Raw genomic sequence first — 17,765 nt, 5'->3', positions numbered from 1 at the left:
CTTTTTTTTTAGAATTTATAGAAAAAAAAAGTTTTCATTTTAACTAAATGTATGATTAGCATTGTAGTAAAAGCTGCTTGATTTCCGTTGAGTGCTGATGAACTAATAATTGAGAATTTTTTTATAAAATTCCAAATTCAACATTTTTCAGTTGGAAATTTTAATATCCTTGGCAAACATACAGAGAAATATAAATTAAAACTGTGATATTATTATAACTGATAAATCTGCAAATCATAACTTGGGAAAGCTATTATATTGTTTTTGAGACAAGAATGCATCAAAAAAAACCAACCACAGATGGAATTTCTGAAGAAAGCAGTATTACTTTATAGGCTGGAGAAAGTAATATTATGTCAATATTCACTAAGGTGAAGACCTTTGCTGTGGATCTATTAGCACTGATACTAACATTTGCCACATCAGGGCAGCTGCTTTGGCAGGACAACAGTGTCTTAGACTTTGTCAACTGGGCAGAGGGGCAGCCCTCGGGGGACGAGCTGGCGTTCTGCGTGGAGCTGTCTGCAGCCACGGGCTGCTGGAGTGTCCTGCCCTGCTCTTCCCAAAAGGGCTTTATTTGTAAGAAACCAAAGAGTAAGTGACTTCTTTAATATTCGCTCTTTCCATTTATGGCTTTATTTCAGTAGTAATAGAACGATATGAGTGTTGCAAAGGACTGGCACAAATGTTTCAATGTTCAGACAAAAATAATACAAGTGTATTTTTTTGTTTCCCCTATTTATGATTTCTTGCTTCATAACCTCAGATTTTCTTGCACTGTATTTTCTTACATAAATATTTCCTGCAAAAAATCCAAATTTCCTTTTTTTTTTTTTTTTTTTTTTTGTTCTCCTCCAACATAAACACATTTTTTTCTACTGAAATTCCTATTTTCTTTCTATGGAACAAGAGTGGCATCAATAATTTGCTGTCCTTCCTCTTGCTGTACTATGATACATGCTGTTCCAGCAAGAGATGGATGAAGCAATTCTATTTAAATAGGAGTGGAAGTGCAATCCAGAGAGCATATAGTGACCTTTGAAAAGAGTAGAAGTGTTTTGGTTAGCTTTTTTTTTTTTTTTAATATTGTATTTCTGTATAACTGAGCACCATCTGCTTTAGTCAGGAAGTAGAAATATCAGAATATTGTGAGCCAAGCAAGCATGTGGTATTTTGGAGTTTAACTGTTAATTCTGCAGAAAAGTCCAATTTCCTGCCCTGTTTCACAACCCCAAGGTTCAGGATGTTCCTGAGGTTCAGTCCTTTCCCCCACCAAAGCCAACCTGCAGCTGGTGGGGGAAGAAGCAATCACAGCGCTGTTCAGGGCATGCTCTCTAAAGGAAAAATCTGCTTTGAGGACAATGCCTAGTTTTCTTTGCAGGCAACAGACACTACTGAATGACAGTTCTCTGCTGCCAGACGACAGAAAGCAGAAACTCACTATCACCACACACTTTGTTTGATGAGTTTCACTGTGAGTGGCCCTGATGCGCAATGCCAGGGTACAGAGGGTATTTATTCCCTGACACCAGCTTCCCCAGCAGAACGGGTGTTTATTCCATGTCAGCCAGCTCTAGACAAATTTAACAGCTGCTTCTCCTTCCTGCTCACAAACACACAGAGCCCAATGCATTGCCCTGGCTCTGCTGCAGCTGCTCGGCTCCTGGAGCATCCCTGGGCTCCCACTGCCCATGAGGAGAGCCCTAGCCATCGTTCAGCAGCTCCCAGCATGATCCAGAATCACCCAGCAGCTCCCAGCAGCTCCCAGCATAATCCAGAATCATCCAGCAGCTCCCAGCATGATCCAGAATCACCCAGCAGCTCCCAGGAGCTCCCAGCATCATCCAGAATCATCCAGCATCACCCAACATCACCCAGCATCACCCAGCAGGTCCCAGCATCACCCAGCATCGCCCAGTATCACCCAGCATCATCCAGCATCACCCAGCATTATCCAGCAGCTCCCACCCTCTCGGCCGGGAAAAGCCTTGCAGACGGCGCCCTCTGTGCACAGCCGGGAAAAGCTGCACAAGAAGGCTTGAGTTTATACGTGTAATTATAGATGCAAATAAATTATGGTAAATCGAGACCTACTGGGTCTCAAAAGAGTTGTGTGTGATACAGGAAAGCTCAACTGTCCACAGCAGTCAATTAGGTTTTCCCAGAAGCCACAAGAAACAGAGCCGGTGGAAAGGGTAAGGTTAATTAATCAGGGAGAAAAGTCCTCTTGAAACAGTCAGGAGCCACTACTACTCAGCTTGGAGATGTTCTGGTTATTACAAAAGAAGCAAGAAGGGGGATTGAATATGCAAAACACTGCAGTTTTATTGAAGGGAATATGGCGTTAAAAATCTTTCGTGTCTTTTCAGATCTCCTAATTTAGCAGATGTGTTTCCAGAAGTGATGATGATGTGCAGGTTACCAGACCTTTTGCTAATATCAAACTGTCAGGAAGAAAATGTGACCTTTCTAGATTTTGACTAAACATTTGTCTCTTTCTTTGACAGCTATTCTTAAAGCAGCTGGAGACGTGGAAGGTAGGATTTTTTTCCCTTCCAATTAATTTCAAAGATATGCACCTAAATTTAATACCATTTATTTAGTTATAAATATATATATATTTCTTTTTTTTTTTTAAATATGAGCTTTATTTACTTAGTTGACATTGAATTCTTTCCCAACCTAATTTATCAGTAGCTGCAAGACCCTTAGGAAACCCAAAATAATCAAATTACTTAGCAAATTGATCACCCCCTCTCTGATCCTCCTTTTGGTAATATCTATGAGGAAGACTGACACAGACAAATTATAATAGATTTTCCACCTGGTAATTAAGGAAGAAATTATAGTTTTCAATAGTCTTACACTTGTTTGTGGCTACAGCTCATTCATTTCTATGTACTTTTTATTTATTTACAGATGCCAAAAAGAACAAAGCCAGTGGTCACCTGAATATGTGGATACTACTTACTCTGGTCCTCATAATTTTATTGGGGATGGGCTTCATGATTTATTTCTTGTTCAAGATCAAACCTGGAAGTGGAACTGGAAGAGAGGTGAGGCAGAGCAGCAGGCAGCTGGAATACACCCGTGCCCTAAGTGCAGAGGACAATGGAAGAGATGCTACCAGCAACAAAGAAAAAAATGAACACAGTGTTGTCTGATGGGATGACACAGCCAAACTAAAATAGTTAAGCTGAAAAAATATAGCTGAACAAAAGGAAACCTTAGTCGTTCTTAGATGTAACTTTCATAGCTGTAGCAAGTAAATTTTACTATGAAGTAAAACTGGCAGTTATTCCTTTTGTGAAGACTAGGAACAATTGCTGTATGCTCCTCAATAAATACTCTCATGTATTTATTGACTTAGAACTGTACAAAATGGCTAATTAAGCAAGCAAGGAAAATAACTAGTGGGAATTTAGATTTTAAAGTTATGGGTTACTTATTCAGGAATTTGTGACAGCATCACATACAGAGTCAAGGCTAACACTGAGCACTTTTTGCAGAGCCAGCAGCCCTAGTTCCTGCACTTTGAGAGTACCTCACCTTACTGTTCTGAAGCATGCACACTGTTAGTTAAGTGATGTTTGGAATAAACAGAGATTTACATGAATTGTTTGCCTACATTGCTGCCCTTTTCTTATACCCTATACACAAATATCTTCCTTGTGATAGTATTGTAAGTGAAATGCAAATACATGTCCTTCATTCATGACTTCAACTTGAATTTCCAAAACAAATAAATTTTTACATACAGTCTTATTCTATGACTTTGAATGTTTTTTATCAATTAGGAACATGAGACTATATAAATAAACAATCTATATATTACACAATAACATTTCAGTGTTTAATTAGCATGTGGAGATGACACCTGGTTTGTTGATCCAATGAGTCTTCTTCCTTAAAAAAGACACTGACAGGAGGAGACACAGAAATGTGAACAAGGCATATTATTAAAAAAATCCATAAATAAGCTATAAAATAAAGTAGTTGCCAAATAAATTCTGAAATAATGCATTCCTGGTTTTATTCCACTTGATCACTCATTTTAGGATAGCTTTGCTTACTATCCTCCATTGCTCTGATAAATGGACCAATAACTGGGCACTGCATCCATGATTCTGGCCAGTAAGAGAGTGGGATACAAAACAGTGCCTTGCTACTGAAATGTTTTAGAGATTTACTGAGATGTTTAAGTTTTCTAGGAATTCTCTGTTGTCTATGGCATTCTGAAGGAAGAAAGATCTTGAGGATTTCTGGGAATTACAAACCTTTAGAAAGTGCATAAGAACTGCAGAGGAGATGTTACATTGGATTGAAAATTTAGACATATGTCAATTAAACAAAACATATTGCAGAGAATGAGGAATAAAGGCATTTTTTTACTCAAACTACTTTTAATGACAGTCGTCTTGATCTTGTTTAGCCCTTGTGTAAGTTACAAAGAATACAATTTTTCTTTTTTTAATAAATATGGAACTGGATTCTGTGCTGTTTGATGGCTACTGATAAAGGCAAAGTAAATGAAAATAATAAACAGATGAAAAAATTCCAACATAATATCATTATTTAAATGTTTTATGTTTTTATTGGTAAAACAACTCCAAAGACTGTATTGTGTGAATGAGTTTCTTATATATTATTAAGTGATGCTTTGCTCTTGCAGAAAATACTGTGGGATTTGTCTTCAAAATAAAGCCAAGAAAAATGAGAGAAAATGTGAAGGGCCATTTCAGTTGAATTTCTTTCCTCCCTTTTTTTCAAAATTACTAAGGGATTGTAGATCATAGCTGTAGTTCATTTCCACTTAATAAATGACTGAAGCTCACTTCTAAAATTTGAAACTATTTCTCTATTCTTGTCTCATTTATGCTTGGTACAAAGAAAGAATAAAGTACGAAAGTTTTGAAAAACAGTATTTTTCCAAAGTCACAGAAAGATTTGTAAAGATTTGGCTAATTTGTATTGGTTCTTCTAAGATAAATTCACATGAAATAACAGCACACTAGGTCTACTAGCTGATGCACCAGATGGATAAAGGCAGGTGTATGCATTTTGTCAAGTCACCGAGCAAAATTAAATTGTCCTGTGGGGATTAATTTTTCACACTGAAATAGTCAATATTGCTCACTGCAGTAAATTAAATTAACATATCTTTTGCAGCAGTGAAGATCTTTCTGGCTAAGAAATTTGCATATCTTTTTCTCTGAGTTTCTCAGGTACATATATCTGACATTTAAGATACATCCATTTAAAGTGCACTCCCTGCTTCTTTGTCTTTGAGGGTCAGAATGTTACAATTGCAGCATAGAATCAAGAAAGTTAACGTCAATTCAGGGGAAGGATCTTGAACTGTTCCTTCTTTGCCACTGGAATTTGAATGGATGGAAACTTCACTTTCAGATGTGAAGTTTGAATTTTGTAATTTATAGATTTCAAAATACCACATGTGACAGGATATTCCTTATTTAGAGCCCAGAGATTTCTCTTTCAACTAAAAATCTCCAAAACTGAGAAGGACCCAGCACCAACTGATTCTTTAAGGACCTCTACTGCGGCAATTAATTTCATCTCATCTCTTTGTGAATAAGAAGACAGAATGAAAATCTTGACCTTTTCTACAGTTTTAGTTTTCCTCTCATTTGTTCCTACTGCTTTTCAGACACTCGGTGAGTCTATTTTTTACTATCCCCTTGCAAAAGTGGATGTGAAAGTGGGTATCTTTGTTGTCTTGCTGGTTTCTCAGAATCTTTAAGATTTTCACATAGACTTACTACTCTACATTTCATATTTCTGCAAATGGGAGCTGTCCACAGAAGTTTCCACAAAACAGAAACAGAGATGTTGATTTACTTTTAAAGAGGGGAGAATATTCAAAATGGGGTACAGCTGGGAATCAGGAGTCAGGACTGAGTCACATCTGTGAGTAAAGATTGCCTTTTGGGTACAACTTATTTATTGGTTATGTTTGCTGCTATAAAGTAGATGGACTTCACAGTGTGCTCTATAGTCTTTGTCTATATGTGTGACAGGGTGACAAAAAAATGAAAAGGATAAAGGAATTAAACAGGGTGTTGCATGTGTATCTCCTAGCCTTAGTATGAGATTGTGTGGGATGTGTTGGAACTTGTGGATTGATGTAAGGTGCAGCAATGTGGCTGAGAAGAAGCCATTAAAAAAAAATTAGAAATATTTGAGAGTCAAGAGCGGCTGTGGAAATACCATTACAGCAGTAAGAGTAAAGATAACAGGGATACTTAAGGCTCTGAAGTTGGCCAAAGACAGATCCCAGCTCCCTTTTAAAGTAAGTATGATGATAATTTTCAAAGATGTGTTTATTTTATAGTTCAGTTCATTAGATTTGTGGAGTGGGGTACATATCACAGCTTCCAAAAGCAGACACTGTTCCCTGTGAGCTGTGACAGCACCACCCTGTGCAAACAAGGGGTCTCCCTCCTGCTCTGTGAGCTGGGAACCCAACCCAAAAGCAGAAACCTCACAGTTTCCAGCAAGAACTCCTATTATTAGATCAAAAATTTGATGAAGGATGACAGCTGGTGCTTAAGGGACTATACCAAGCACTTATTTACTGAGCAGTAAGAAATTAAAGACTTTATAATATTTAAAACTTTTTGCCTAAATGGACAAGGAAAGAAGAAACTAAGTCTCAGCTTCAAATTTAGATTTACAGAAGTGAAACTCCAATGTATTACTGAGCTGATCAAAGTAATACAGGGACCTTCTGGAAGAGCTCAAGAACTATTCTTTCCGTCACACCCTCCCAGAATTTCCCAGATTTTCTCCTCTGTTCACTACCCAACACTGGCTTGTCCTAACATCCACACTTGTCCTAAAAATTTATTTTTTTGTGTGGAGGGGAATCTCACTGCCTCATGTGAGCTGTTCTCTCAGATGGACATGGCAGTGATGCTGCATCTCTGTTTCCAGGTGTGAATCTGAGGCACAGAGGGCTGAAAGGCAAAACCTTGCCCTCATGTTCTATAGGTCCTAGAATATTCCTTGTAGTCCAAATTTCAATCCCTCATGACCCAAAGCCAGTGAGAGCTGCATGCTACCTGACATTTTTAGGACCATTCAGCTGTTTGCCCAGGAGGATTTGCTTTGTGTGCCATGGCAGAGTTGCAGTTCTGGACAGCCCTTCCCAGCAGGGTTTACTGATCTCTATGGATTACTACACCTGGCTGCCTGTAACCCTTTGGGAGTGTAAACTATCTTGTGTGGCACTCACAATGCACAGGCCCACATCTACAGTATCTATATAATATCTATATCTATGTCATTGTTCTTGTGACAATGCTTGTGATTTATTGTGCAAATTATGTTGACTTCTTATGACAGATGTGCTAAGGAAAGGATAGTGGATCAAGACAAGGCAACAAGTCACCATTACATGGTTTTTAATTCCAAAAAAATCCCCAAACCATAACAGAATATATGTAAATTCCAGAAGGAGCAAGGGTCACAGAAGGCTCACTCACTAACTCTATTAAGCACAATTAAGACCCCATGGAGATGTATATCACATGAGCTAAATCTATAAGGCATGAATGTGACGGCCAACTTCCAAATTTTCAGTAAAGGTCTCTTTTGGAATTCTTGAATGAAATGTGCATTTCAGAAGATAAAATTCCATTATTGAAATCACATATTTGAAGCTGTCTTAATGTAGTTTATGTGTTCTTATTCGCCTGTATTTTGTTCCCATGTATTTACTGAGCTGTACTTTTCCTTCTCTGAATGAAATGCGTCTTGAAAATGCCATTTGATCCTTGTAAAAACTTGCAGCCTCCTGACATGAGTGGGATCAACACAGAATAAACACATATTTCTCCTCACAAGCTCCCCTTACCATGTGCTCACCCTAACCAGTTATTCTGAATGTTTTGTTTTACAGACAAGGAAATATTCTTAATATTCAATGAGGATACTAAGTTCTGTTTAATTGCTCAGAGTTCTGAGGCAGTCACAACAGCTACTTGCAAGAAAAGCAGTGACTTACAAAAATTCAGGTGGGTCTCTGACCATCAGTTAATGAGCATGGCATTTGCACAATGCTTGGGAGTGCCCAACAAGAGAAACCAGGCTAAAATTTCTCTGTACCCATGCAACAAGAAAAGTGAATTCCAGAAATGGGAATGCAGAAATGCAGCCTTGGCGATCCAAGGGGAAGATTTATTTCTCAGTGCTGGCAAAAAAAATGAAAATATTGTGCTGAAAACAAGATCAGAGGCAAAGGATAAATGGAAGATCTATGGTACCATGGATAATTTGTGCTCTCAAAGATACGAAGGTAAAGTTTAAAGGTTATTTTTGGTGCTTTAGTGAATCTACTTTTTTGCCCATCGAGATAGGGTCTTTTGTTTTCTGCCCTCCTTAGCCTAATATCAGCTTTTCCCCCTGAGGCAATGGTGGGCTAGAGAAAGATTTGTTAATTTATCCAGGCCTGTATCACTCCATCCTAGAGAAAAATAGCTGCTTAGGTTCAGACAGAATGCAGTGTGCAAAAAATGTGCATATTTTTTGTTCTTTACTTTTAAAGCAAATGTGGATGTAGGGTTTTTTTAAATTGTTAGTGTTAATCACTCTTCCCAGTGGTGCCTAGCAATAACACAATGGGCAGAAACTGAAGCACACAAAGTTCTGCTTGAACAAGAGGAAGAACTTCTTTTACCAAGCACTGGAGCAGATTGTCCAGAGATGTTGTGGAATTTCCCTCACCAGAGATATTCAACATCCATCTGCACAGCATCCTGGGTCATATGCTCTGGGATGGCCCTGCTTGAGGCCATCTGTGATGACCCTCTGTGATCCCTTCCAACCTGAACAATTCTGTGATTCTGTGACTTTTTAACCAAAGCACTTTATTTAGCTGCATACTATTGCTACCAAGATTGTATTAGTATTATTGGATGAAAGGGAAAAAAATCTCTAAGTTTAATACATCAGTATTAAATGTAAGGAAATAAATCCATGGATAGTACCTTCGGTTGCCCTATGAGATTTCAGATGCCAAAAAATCCCACAACATTAGGCCACACGATGTGGAAGTTAAGGCACATGATAAAAAGATAGCATTATGTTTAGAAAATTATATATGAGATAAAAATAAATATATTATATTGTTCTATATTACATATTACATATGACATATTGCATATTACATATTACATATTATATATATGTATTAATATATATATTACATAATATTATATCTGAGATAAAAATTACTGCAGCTTTTTCATAGTTGTCTACAGCATGAAACTGCTCAATCTCTAGCTGGTACAGCTGATGATGTACCCCAGAAGCAAAGGATAAATTGTGAAACCTACCAAGAACTTCTGTGGAAGACATTGCTGGTGACAGCAGTTCCCCAGTTACGCTGCTGTAACACTTGTCATGCTTTCTCCACGTAGTCTCACGGAGAGTACAGACACACATATTCACAAAGCTATATTAAAACTTCTCTTTTTCCCCCTCAGACATGTTTACACTGTTAGGAAATTCCAATGGAGCTCCGTGCGCCTTCCCCTTCCTGTTGAGTGGAAGATGGTACACTGAGTGCACAGCTGCTGGCAGGTCAGATGGTTTGTTCTGGTGTGCAACAACTCCCAACTTTGATGAGGATCATTTGTTTGGGTTCTGTCCAGCTGCCAGTAAGTCCCACATGCTGCTATAGACCCTGTAACACAACACTGCTATGTACATGTATCAATATTGAGATGCTGTTAATAATGCTGAAGGGAAAAACCTTGCAGTGGCCTAAATTTTACCCAAAAATGTCTTTTTCATGCAATAACGTTCCTGACAGAAGTAACAAATCTACCTGCTAACAGCCTACAGTAAGGTTGAAAGTTGTCTGGGTGTGTCCATCAGTAGTTAAGATTGAGGAAAAACCAGTGTGCTTTAAATATGACTCTCTTCAGCACAGAATCACCTGAAAATTGAGATGCCATTCACAGTGGTGCTTTATTGCAATCAGGCTCAACACTGAGACGAGTATTTGAGGTGTGGCCCCACCAGTGCCGAATACAGAGGAGCAATCACTGCCCTGTTCCTGCTGGCCACACTGTTGCTGATACAGGCCAAGATGCTGTTGGGCACTCTCTGGCTGACCTTTGGCTGGTTATCAACCAGCACCTCCATGCCCATTTCCACTGGACACCTTTCCAGCTGCTCTACCCCAAGCCTGTAGCATTGTAAATGTGATTAGTCATGGCATAGTTTCACAAGAAATGTTTCATTAGTGCAAATGTTTGTATTTTTGTTTTGTTCCAGCCAAGAATAAGCTTGGGCATAGCCCATGAGCTTCTGAACAGGTTCTCAGGTTGGACAGTGACCAAGACACAGTTTTGATTTGTTGGCCTCTTTACAATATTCTTTTTCTCCTGGAGAATATTAAATCTGGAGGGAAAAGTACAAATAAAGGGTGAAAGGCTTATCACTGATAATTCAATAACCCACCCTTTTTTCTTAACAAAGATCAAGGTAACTAGTGGGTCTGAGCCTTAATTGCTCCAAAATGTTATTTCACAAACAAGTTTGCAGTTAAATTTTGCTATAACACATTGTCTAAAATGTTTATTACAAACTCAGATACTAAATCACCTTTCTCTCACACAGACATTGACAGATTTTGGAGTACAGATCCTTTGACAGAAACCTACTACCAGATAAACCATCAGTCAGCTCTCACATGGCATCAAGCAAGGAAGAGCTGTCAGCAGCAGAATGCAGAATTATTAAGTGTCACGGAGATACATGAACAAATATATCTGAGAGGTGAACTAATAAGCAAGATTCAGTAAAAACTCTTTTGAAAGGCTTTTTTGACTGATTACAAATGTTTCAATGCTTTAATCACATTACAGGGAATAGCTGATGTAAGAAAATGGTATCTACACTAATCAGAAATAACAAAATTATGGTCCATGAAGCTTTTTACCCATAGAACTTTTGTAAGTCATGGATTTAATATTTGAAATTATTATTATTATTATTTTATAAAAAATATCTAAGGATTTCCAGCTAAATAAGCAAAATTGAGCTCAAGCTCAGAAAACACCAGAATAATCCCAGAAAAGGGAATTAAAAGAAGAAACATTTTAGGAGACAGCCATTATATGGCAATTACATTATATGACTCATTCTACGATTATATTTTGTGTTAATAAATCAATATTCTTCATGTATATATAATGAAATAGTTGTTTTGAAATACAAGACAAATTTTATAAAGATTATAAATTTATGTACACTGTAGAATGAAGGTCCTATATCAATTGCACCTCAAGCAAGAAAACATATGACAGTATTAATAATAGAAATTCAATCTTTCAATTTTCAAAGCTTATTTTTTTTCTATAACTGTAGAACAGCATTAAGTTTAGATAAACAAATATGTAAAAATATGAAAAATAACCTTTTTCAATTCTCTACCCTCTATCTACAGAAAAAAACCTTAGAGTTTATTACCAGTAAACATGAATTCCGTACTGAGCTTAAAAATCACTAGGCATACTTTTACTATCTTCTTCTAAACTTTAGAAATGCTACATTTTCCTAGGAAATCTCATTAAAATTAAATTCTTTTGGTTATCTAGATTTGATTGACAGCAAGAGATCCTCTCTCTGGATTGGGCTTAACAGTCTGAATCTCAACAGTGGCTGGCAGTGGAGTGGTGGCTTTCCCTTCAGATACTTTAACTGGGCACCAGGTAGTAATCTTTTTAAACAATTTTTGGAATTATAATCTGAGAATTATGCTTTTCTTCACTAGATATAACTCACACAATTTCAAGCAGAAGACCTCAATAACCTCATCTCCAATCAGAGGCAGATAAAATAAAACACCCCAGTTGAGCTGTATGGTACTGGGAATGCCTCCAAGCCAGTGAAATCCTCTGAGTCTCTACAACTTGCACAGGGTTATCAGACCCTGCATCCTGCAAGGACTCAGCTGCCAGTGAGCATTGCTCTTGCAAAGCCTTCCTCTTCACTTCCTATGCTTTTTTACTCTTCTCCTCTCATTCAAGCATTCGTGGCATTGACAGATTATCTTTGAAAGTCAATTATTGCCATGGCAACAGCTTGTTGCAGCAAATTCTGAATAAATTCAGGCATAGTCCAACTTTCAGCCTTCCCAAGACTCAGAGGTGCCACCTGCACAGAAGATGAAGGGAAAGCCCAGAGTTGCTGAGTCTGGTGGAAGATTTTCTACCTTCTGTTGAACTGGTCGAACTCCTCAAGCTCTGCAGGGCTGAGAGGAGAGGCCGGCTCTCAGGTCACTGAGCCCACAGCCCCAGGGCTCCTGTGTCCCCAACAGTGGCTGTGCTCATGAGCTGATCCACACACTTCCCGTTCACTGCAGAATTAATTCGTAACTTTTGTGGGGAAAGGGGAAAAAAGTAAGTCATCACACTGTGGGCCTCTCTGAGGAGAAAACACTGACCATTCCCCAGGGATAGCGGTCATCTGGAAAAACTCTGGGGGTGTTGGTGGAAAAGGCAGGCGGAGGAGAGACAGCAATTGTGAGGGAATGTCAGGAAGTTCTGCTTGCAGCAAGGAGCAAATCTGCATTCAAACTGCAAAGGGACATGCAAAAAAGACCACTGTTCTGTAATCAAATATGTGAATTATGCAAGAAGCATCAAAAGAAATATTTTGATGGGTACTTCTAAATTACATTTCATTATCTCTGGTAGAAAATAATTGTAGGAGTGAAATAATGAGCCCATAATTGACACATGAAAAGGTGATCCGTAAATTGCTCTTTTAGCTGCTGACATAAAGCCTGTGCAACATAAAAATAATTTAGTTTTTATCCCACGAAGGAAGCCCTGAGCCTGAGTCTGAAAAACTCTGTGCAGTACTAAACCCCAGAAGAGAGGCTAAATGGGAAAACCAGCCCTGTGAGCTGAAACTTGGCTATATATGTAAAAAGGAAAAATCTGCAAAGGATCCTTTAATTCTACCATCAGGTATGTCAAGCAAATAAAAAACCTTTTGATAAAGGCATAATTTGTATCACTAAAGTTAAATTTAATGGCCATTTAAAATAAAAAGGAAAACAAGCATTGAAATTTGGTTTTCTGCTATGATGACAGGTACAGAGCATAGCATATTTTTATTTCTTTAGCAAAATATATTTAAATACTGGAAATGATCCTGGAGCCCACTAACCACAAAAGCATTTTTTACTTTATGTTATTATTCACAATTCCAGAGGCACTGGGTTAAGCCATAGAGTTTCATGAAAGTGTCATGGTCTGCATGAACATGAAAATAAAGTTAGAGGTGCTTCATCCTTCCTGCAGTGCATTCTAATGGAAACACTGAGGTTTGTCACTGAAAGCTTGGGAAAATGGCATCAGTGGGCTCAGAGCAAATTCTTGATGGCAAAAAGATGGCAATCATTTTAGATTGCCATAAATATTTCTAAAATTTTGATCTAGAAGATGGCTGAAAGGAGCTTCCTTTGGACCACTTTTCTGCTGTACTTCTCTCTGGTTTATTTAGTGGGAGTTGGCATGGAAAGTCATGTGTGCAGAGAATGACTTGTGCTGCAGCAATAATGCCTTTCCTTTATGAAATATGTAAATCATAATTGGGTGGGGTGTATTGTGTGGAAATGCTGCTTATGAAGTTCCAAAATATTCCTCTGGCCAGTGAATACTTGACACTAGTGAAGCCCAGTAACAACTGGTTCCAACCTTTTTCTCTTTTGTTTAAATGCAGTTTGCTTTCTGTAAAAGTACCATGAGCAACAACATACAGACTAAAACATGTGTGAGGAATGAAGTACTGCTTCTTTGTTACCACCTCCTTTTCATTCTAATTCGTTAATTAGCTAAATTTCAAATGCAATTGCAGTTATTCTAGACTTCACTTTGCACCATTTAAAAACTTGAAATATCTATTGATTTTGAGGAGATGTAGAGTTCGTTAAATGCCCAGAAGAATGGTTGCCCTATGGAGGTCACTGTTTCATGGTTCATAGAGACCCCAAAGAATGGAGAGAAGCCCAAATTTCCTGCAATGACAGCAGTGGTGACCTGGCCAGTATCCACAACCCTGAGGAGCATGGCTTCATACTGTCTCAGCTTGGCTACAGTGAGTATTTCTACAGGGCAGTGTTTGGTACAAACAGAGAACTTCACTACTAGAAATCTTACATCTTAAATCTTTTACTTAAATTTAAGTAAAATAATTATTTCTTGCTTTTTATGAATATTTATAGGGAAAGCCACAGATATATATGTTAGAAAAACCTGAAAGCCAAAAACTCACAAGAGGAGTCATTATGGTCTTTTCATTTTAATTATTTTCATTTTGATTTTCATTTGTTTTTCACTGCATGAAATCACTTGAAGGAAATAACAGCTCTAGTCACTGCAGCATTTGAGTGGATTATCTGCATCAGACACCTTGTAGCTGTAGATACAGTAATGTACTGATAAAGCTGACAAATCTCATTTCCTACTGGTTTTTAAACTTCTTGAAAGAAGAATGAGAATTACATTTTAAAATATCTCCTCTGTCTTTTAATAGAGATGAATTTGCATTGTAACATTGCAATTTCAGCTCATCTCCATAAAATCTTGCTCCCATGGACTGTGTCAACTTGAGTAATAACACAAATGAATTTCTGTCCTTAGGAGCTGTGGATGAGCTGTGGATTGGCCTGAATGACCTCAAAACCCAAATGTACTTTGAGTGGAGTGATGGGACTCCTGTGACATATACCAAGTGGTTGCCTGGAGAACCAACCCATGAAGTCACTGGCCAAGAAGATTGTGTCATTATGGCAGGAAAGGTGAATCACACCACGTGAATCATGCAGTGTAGCACTGCACTATTTGACTTTTGGCTATATTTCTAGGGAGATTTTTAATACAACTTAATATAATTGCTAAGTTGCATAGAATCAAAGAAAGTTATCTTCATTCACTCAGACATATGGTTGTTCTAAATTAAATTTAAAATGAAATTCCATATAAATAGTAAACTTTCATATCTGATTGTGAGTGTACATTATATGCCAAGCAAACCTTAACAATCTGGCTGTGCCACTTAACATAGCCTCACCTCCAAGCTCAAATACCTGGAATCCACTAAAAAGTACAGTATTCACATTGAAACAGTATTTTGAAAAGAATTATACTGTTTCTAAAGTAAAAAGGTTCTGCCTCACTGTTTCTCACTTCCCAAACTGCAACTAGGATGGATACTGGGCAGACAGTGCCTGTGACAGGAAATTAGGCTACATCTGCAGAAGAGACCCACTACAAGGAGTTTCTCAAACAGCAAAGGCTGATCCTGCCTGCCTGAAGGTAAGAAGAAAGCATAACCGAGAATCTGGTTAGCAAAATTTCACAAATTCTTCTTGACATTGAAATGATCTGGTTTTTTTCCTTTTCATTCCTAACAAGTGTTCTTGCAGAACAAATTCAGGGTGATAATTTTCACTACATTCCCTTATAAGGAATAATAATAAGTCAGGCCTATTACCTCTCAGAACTTTTTGTGAAAGGGGCTAAAGCCAATTCTGTGTTTGTCTGCATATTTGTTATATTGTTCTACAACCATATGTGGTTATAGAACATGCAGTAGGGACTGGTAACAATTCTGGACTGTGCAGCATGATACAAGATGATGACAAATCTCACTACTGAAGCCAAATCAAGACAATAAAGTCCTTTTTATAAGTGTACTTGTTTTGAGCAAGTTATTGTATCCTACCACTTTTTTTCCCTTTTTCTCCCTCTTTATACTTTCCTATTTACTCCTATTCTATATTTAGTAACCTTTCCCACAAGCCCACATGGGGAACAGAGCTGAGACTCGTTGTGCTCAATGGAATTAAGCAGCAGCCAAACACTGAACACAGAGTTTATTTACCTTTCTTGGGTGCAGCAAGCAAATCTTGAGATGGTATAAAAGGCAAAAGTGACTTGGAATTCAGCTGTAATTTTGAGTATTTTGCTATTCAGTGGTTTCTATGTTACCTCTTTAGTCAGACTTTTTAGGTGACCTGATGTATTCAATCAATTAATTAGTCTACTTACTGTTCCTTTGGCCTTGAAAACATAGGAAACTTGAGTCAGCATCTCTACTATAATACAGACAGCTCTTTTTTTGTTCTGAGAAAAGAATAACTTTATTCATCTCTGTGTCCCTCTGACTTTTTTACCAGTAAAAATTTATCCATTAATTTAAAAAAAGAGAGACCCCTAGGCATTAAATCGTCTCTTTCTGCACTGAATGTTTGCTAAGCTGAATTTCTATTGGTACACTGGAATTCAGATTTATACATAATCATGTTAAGTTCTATTAAAAATATGTTAGCTTATGTGTACTCATTGAAATTCAAGTGCTAGAACATATGTTGTTTTTAATTGCAAGTTTATTTCATGTGTTCTTGATAGGGTTGGAAAAGATATGGTTTTTACTGCTACCTGGTTGGACACACCTCTGTAACATTTTCAGAAGCAAAGAAAACCTGTGAAAGGAGCAGTGGTTATTTAACAAGTATAGCAGACAGGTATGGAAAGAGTTTCAAAATTGTATATCTTATGCAATAATATTGGAATTTTAAAAAAGAGTTGAGAACTTTTTTGGGGAAAAAAAAAACCCCAAAAAAACCCCCTCCAGAATATCTTTTTTCTGAAGGAAAAAAAATATGAACAAACTTAGTATGGCTTTTCTTACTAAAAACAATTTATACCTCAATGGTTTTTCAGTACTTAACTTTGAAAGAACAGACAACAGCAACTTTGGCTCTGTAAGGAATAGTCTTTCAGTATAGCACAGCTCCACCCTCTACTGCAGCTAGGACCCAGTTAAACAACATATTCCTCATAAGAGGAAATTTAATGGAGAATCTATTCATTGTAGAAGTTTGAATCTATTCAAACTTCACTGTGTGAAGTTTGGATGCTGAGGAGTGGGAGATGGAAGGAAAGCTGGGCTTAATCCCATCTGACTCCTGTCATTTCAGATATGAGCAAGCCTACCTGACCAGCCTCATTGGTCTGAGCTCTGAGAAGTATTTTTGGATTGGTCTCTCAGACATGCAAGAGCAAGGGATTTTCAATTGGGTGACTGGTGAAGGTGTTCTGTACACAAACTGGAATGCAGCAATGCCTGGTACTCTACTGATGCCAAATGATTTTTGCCTTTTTATAGATTCTCTGTATTCTTTACACATATATTATGCTTATTATGATATTAGAAGCTAGTCCCAGTGCTTTTCCCTATCTTTTCCCTATGCAGAAGGACAAAACATATTCCAGAGCTCCAAGCCCCAGGAGATACAAGGCCCCCATCCTATCTTTTTTCTGGGAACTAAGGCCGAAAAATAGCGCTTCAAGACATATTTTCATAAACGAAGTTTAGTTTCCATCTGAGGGGGGAGGATGTTCATAAATCTATGGGCCCAGATGGGATCCACCCCAGGGTGATGAGAGCTCAGAAGGGATGCTCAGGCCTTGGAATGGGCTGCCCAGGGAAGTGGTTGATTTACCATCCCTGGATGTATTTACAAGATGTGAAGATGTGTAGATGTGGCACTGATGGTTTAGTGGTGAACCTGTGTTAATTGGTCAGACTCTACAATCTTACAGATCTTTTCCAACCTAAATTATGCTGTGATTTTCTAGGGTGCCATGAAAATATTTATTTTCTGATTTCTCATTGTTTCCATGATTAAAATCCAATTGAGCAGAAAGGATGAAACCCCT

General features: G+C 37.8%; 2 protein-coding genes across 2 annotated transcripts in view; both read left to right on the top strand.

The window, feature by feature from the left end:
- Window positions 1-3,780, top strand: part of LOC135443685 (macrophage mannose receptor 1-like) — a 32,671-nt gene extending 28,891 nt beyond the window's left edge. The window contains exons 27-29 of the mRNA XM_064704189.1: window positions 427-594; window positions 2,508-2,537; window positions 2,920-3,780. Of these exons, the coding sequence (XP_064560259.1) occupies window positions 427-594; window positions 2,508-2,537; window positions 2,920-3,164 (443 nt within the window). The 3' untranslated portion in view covers window positions 3,165-3,780. The remainder of the gene's footprint in view (window positions 1-426; window positions 595-2,507; window positions 2,538-2,919) is intronic.
- Window positions 3,781-7,570: 3,790 nt separating this feature from the next.
- Window positions 7,571-17,765, top strand: part of LOC135442895 (macrophage mannose receptor 1-like) — a 28,781-nt gene continuing 18,586 nt past the window's right edge. Inside the window, exons 1-11 of the mRNA XM_064703174.1 lie at window positions 7,571-7,601; window positions 7,922-8,317; window positions 9,507-9,680; window positions 10,648-10,806; window positions 11,628-11,741; window positions 12,858-13,004; window positions 13,954-14,136; window positions 14,682-14,839; window positions 15,246-15,356; window positions 16,452-16,567; window positions 17,024-17,172. Of these exons, the coding sequence (XP_064559244.1) occupies window positions 7,571-7,601; window positions 7,922-8,317; window positions 9,507-9,680; window positions 10,648-10,806; window positions 11,628-11,741; window positions 12,858-13,004; window positions 13,954-14,136; window positions 14,682-14,839; window positions 15,246-15,356; window positions 16,452-16,567; window positions 17,024-17,172 (1,738 nt within the window). The remainder of the gene's footprint in view (window positions 7,602-7,921; window positions 8,318-9,506; window positions 9,681-10,647; window positions 10,807-11,627; window positions 11,742-12,857; window positions 13,005-13,953; window positions 14,137-14,681; window positions 14,840-15,245; window positions 15,357-16,451; window positions 16,568-17,023; window positions 17,173-17,765) is intronic.

Source organism: Zonotrichia leucophrys, chromosome 2, assembly GCF_028769735.1.
Source record: "Zonotrichia leucophrys gambelii isolate GWCS_2022_RI chromosome 2, RI_Zleu_2.0, whole genome shotgun sequence".
NCBI classification, from domain to species: domain Eukaryota; kingdom Metazoa; phylum Chordata; class Aves; order Passeriformes; family Passerellidae; genus Zonotrichia; species Zonotrichia leucophrys.
The sequence above is the reverse complement of the archived record's forward strand: the minus strand, read 5'-3'. Positions and strand labels throughout refer to the sequence as shown.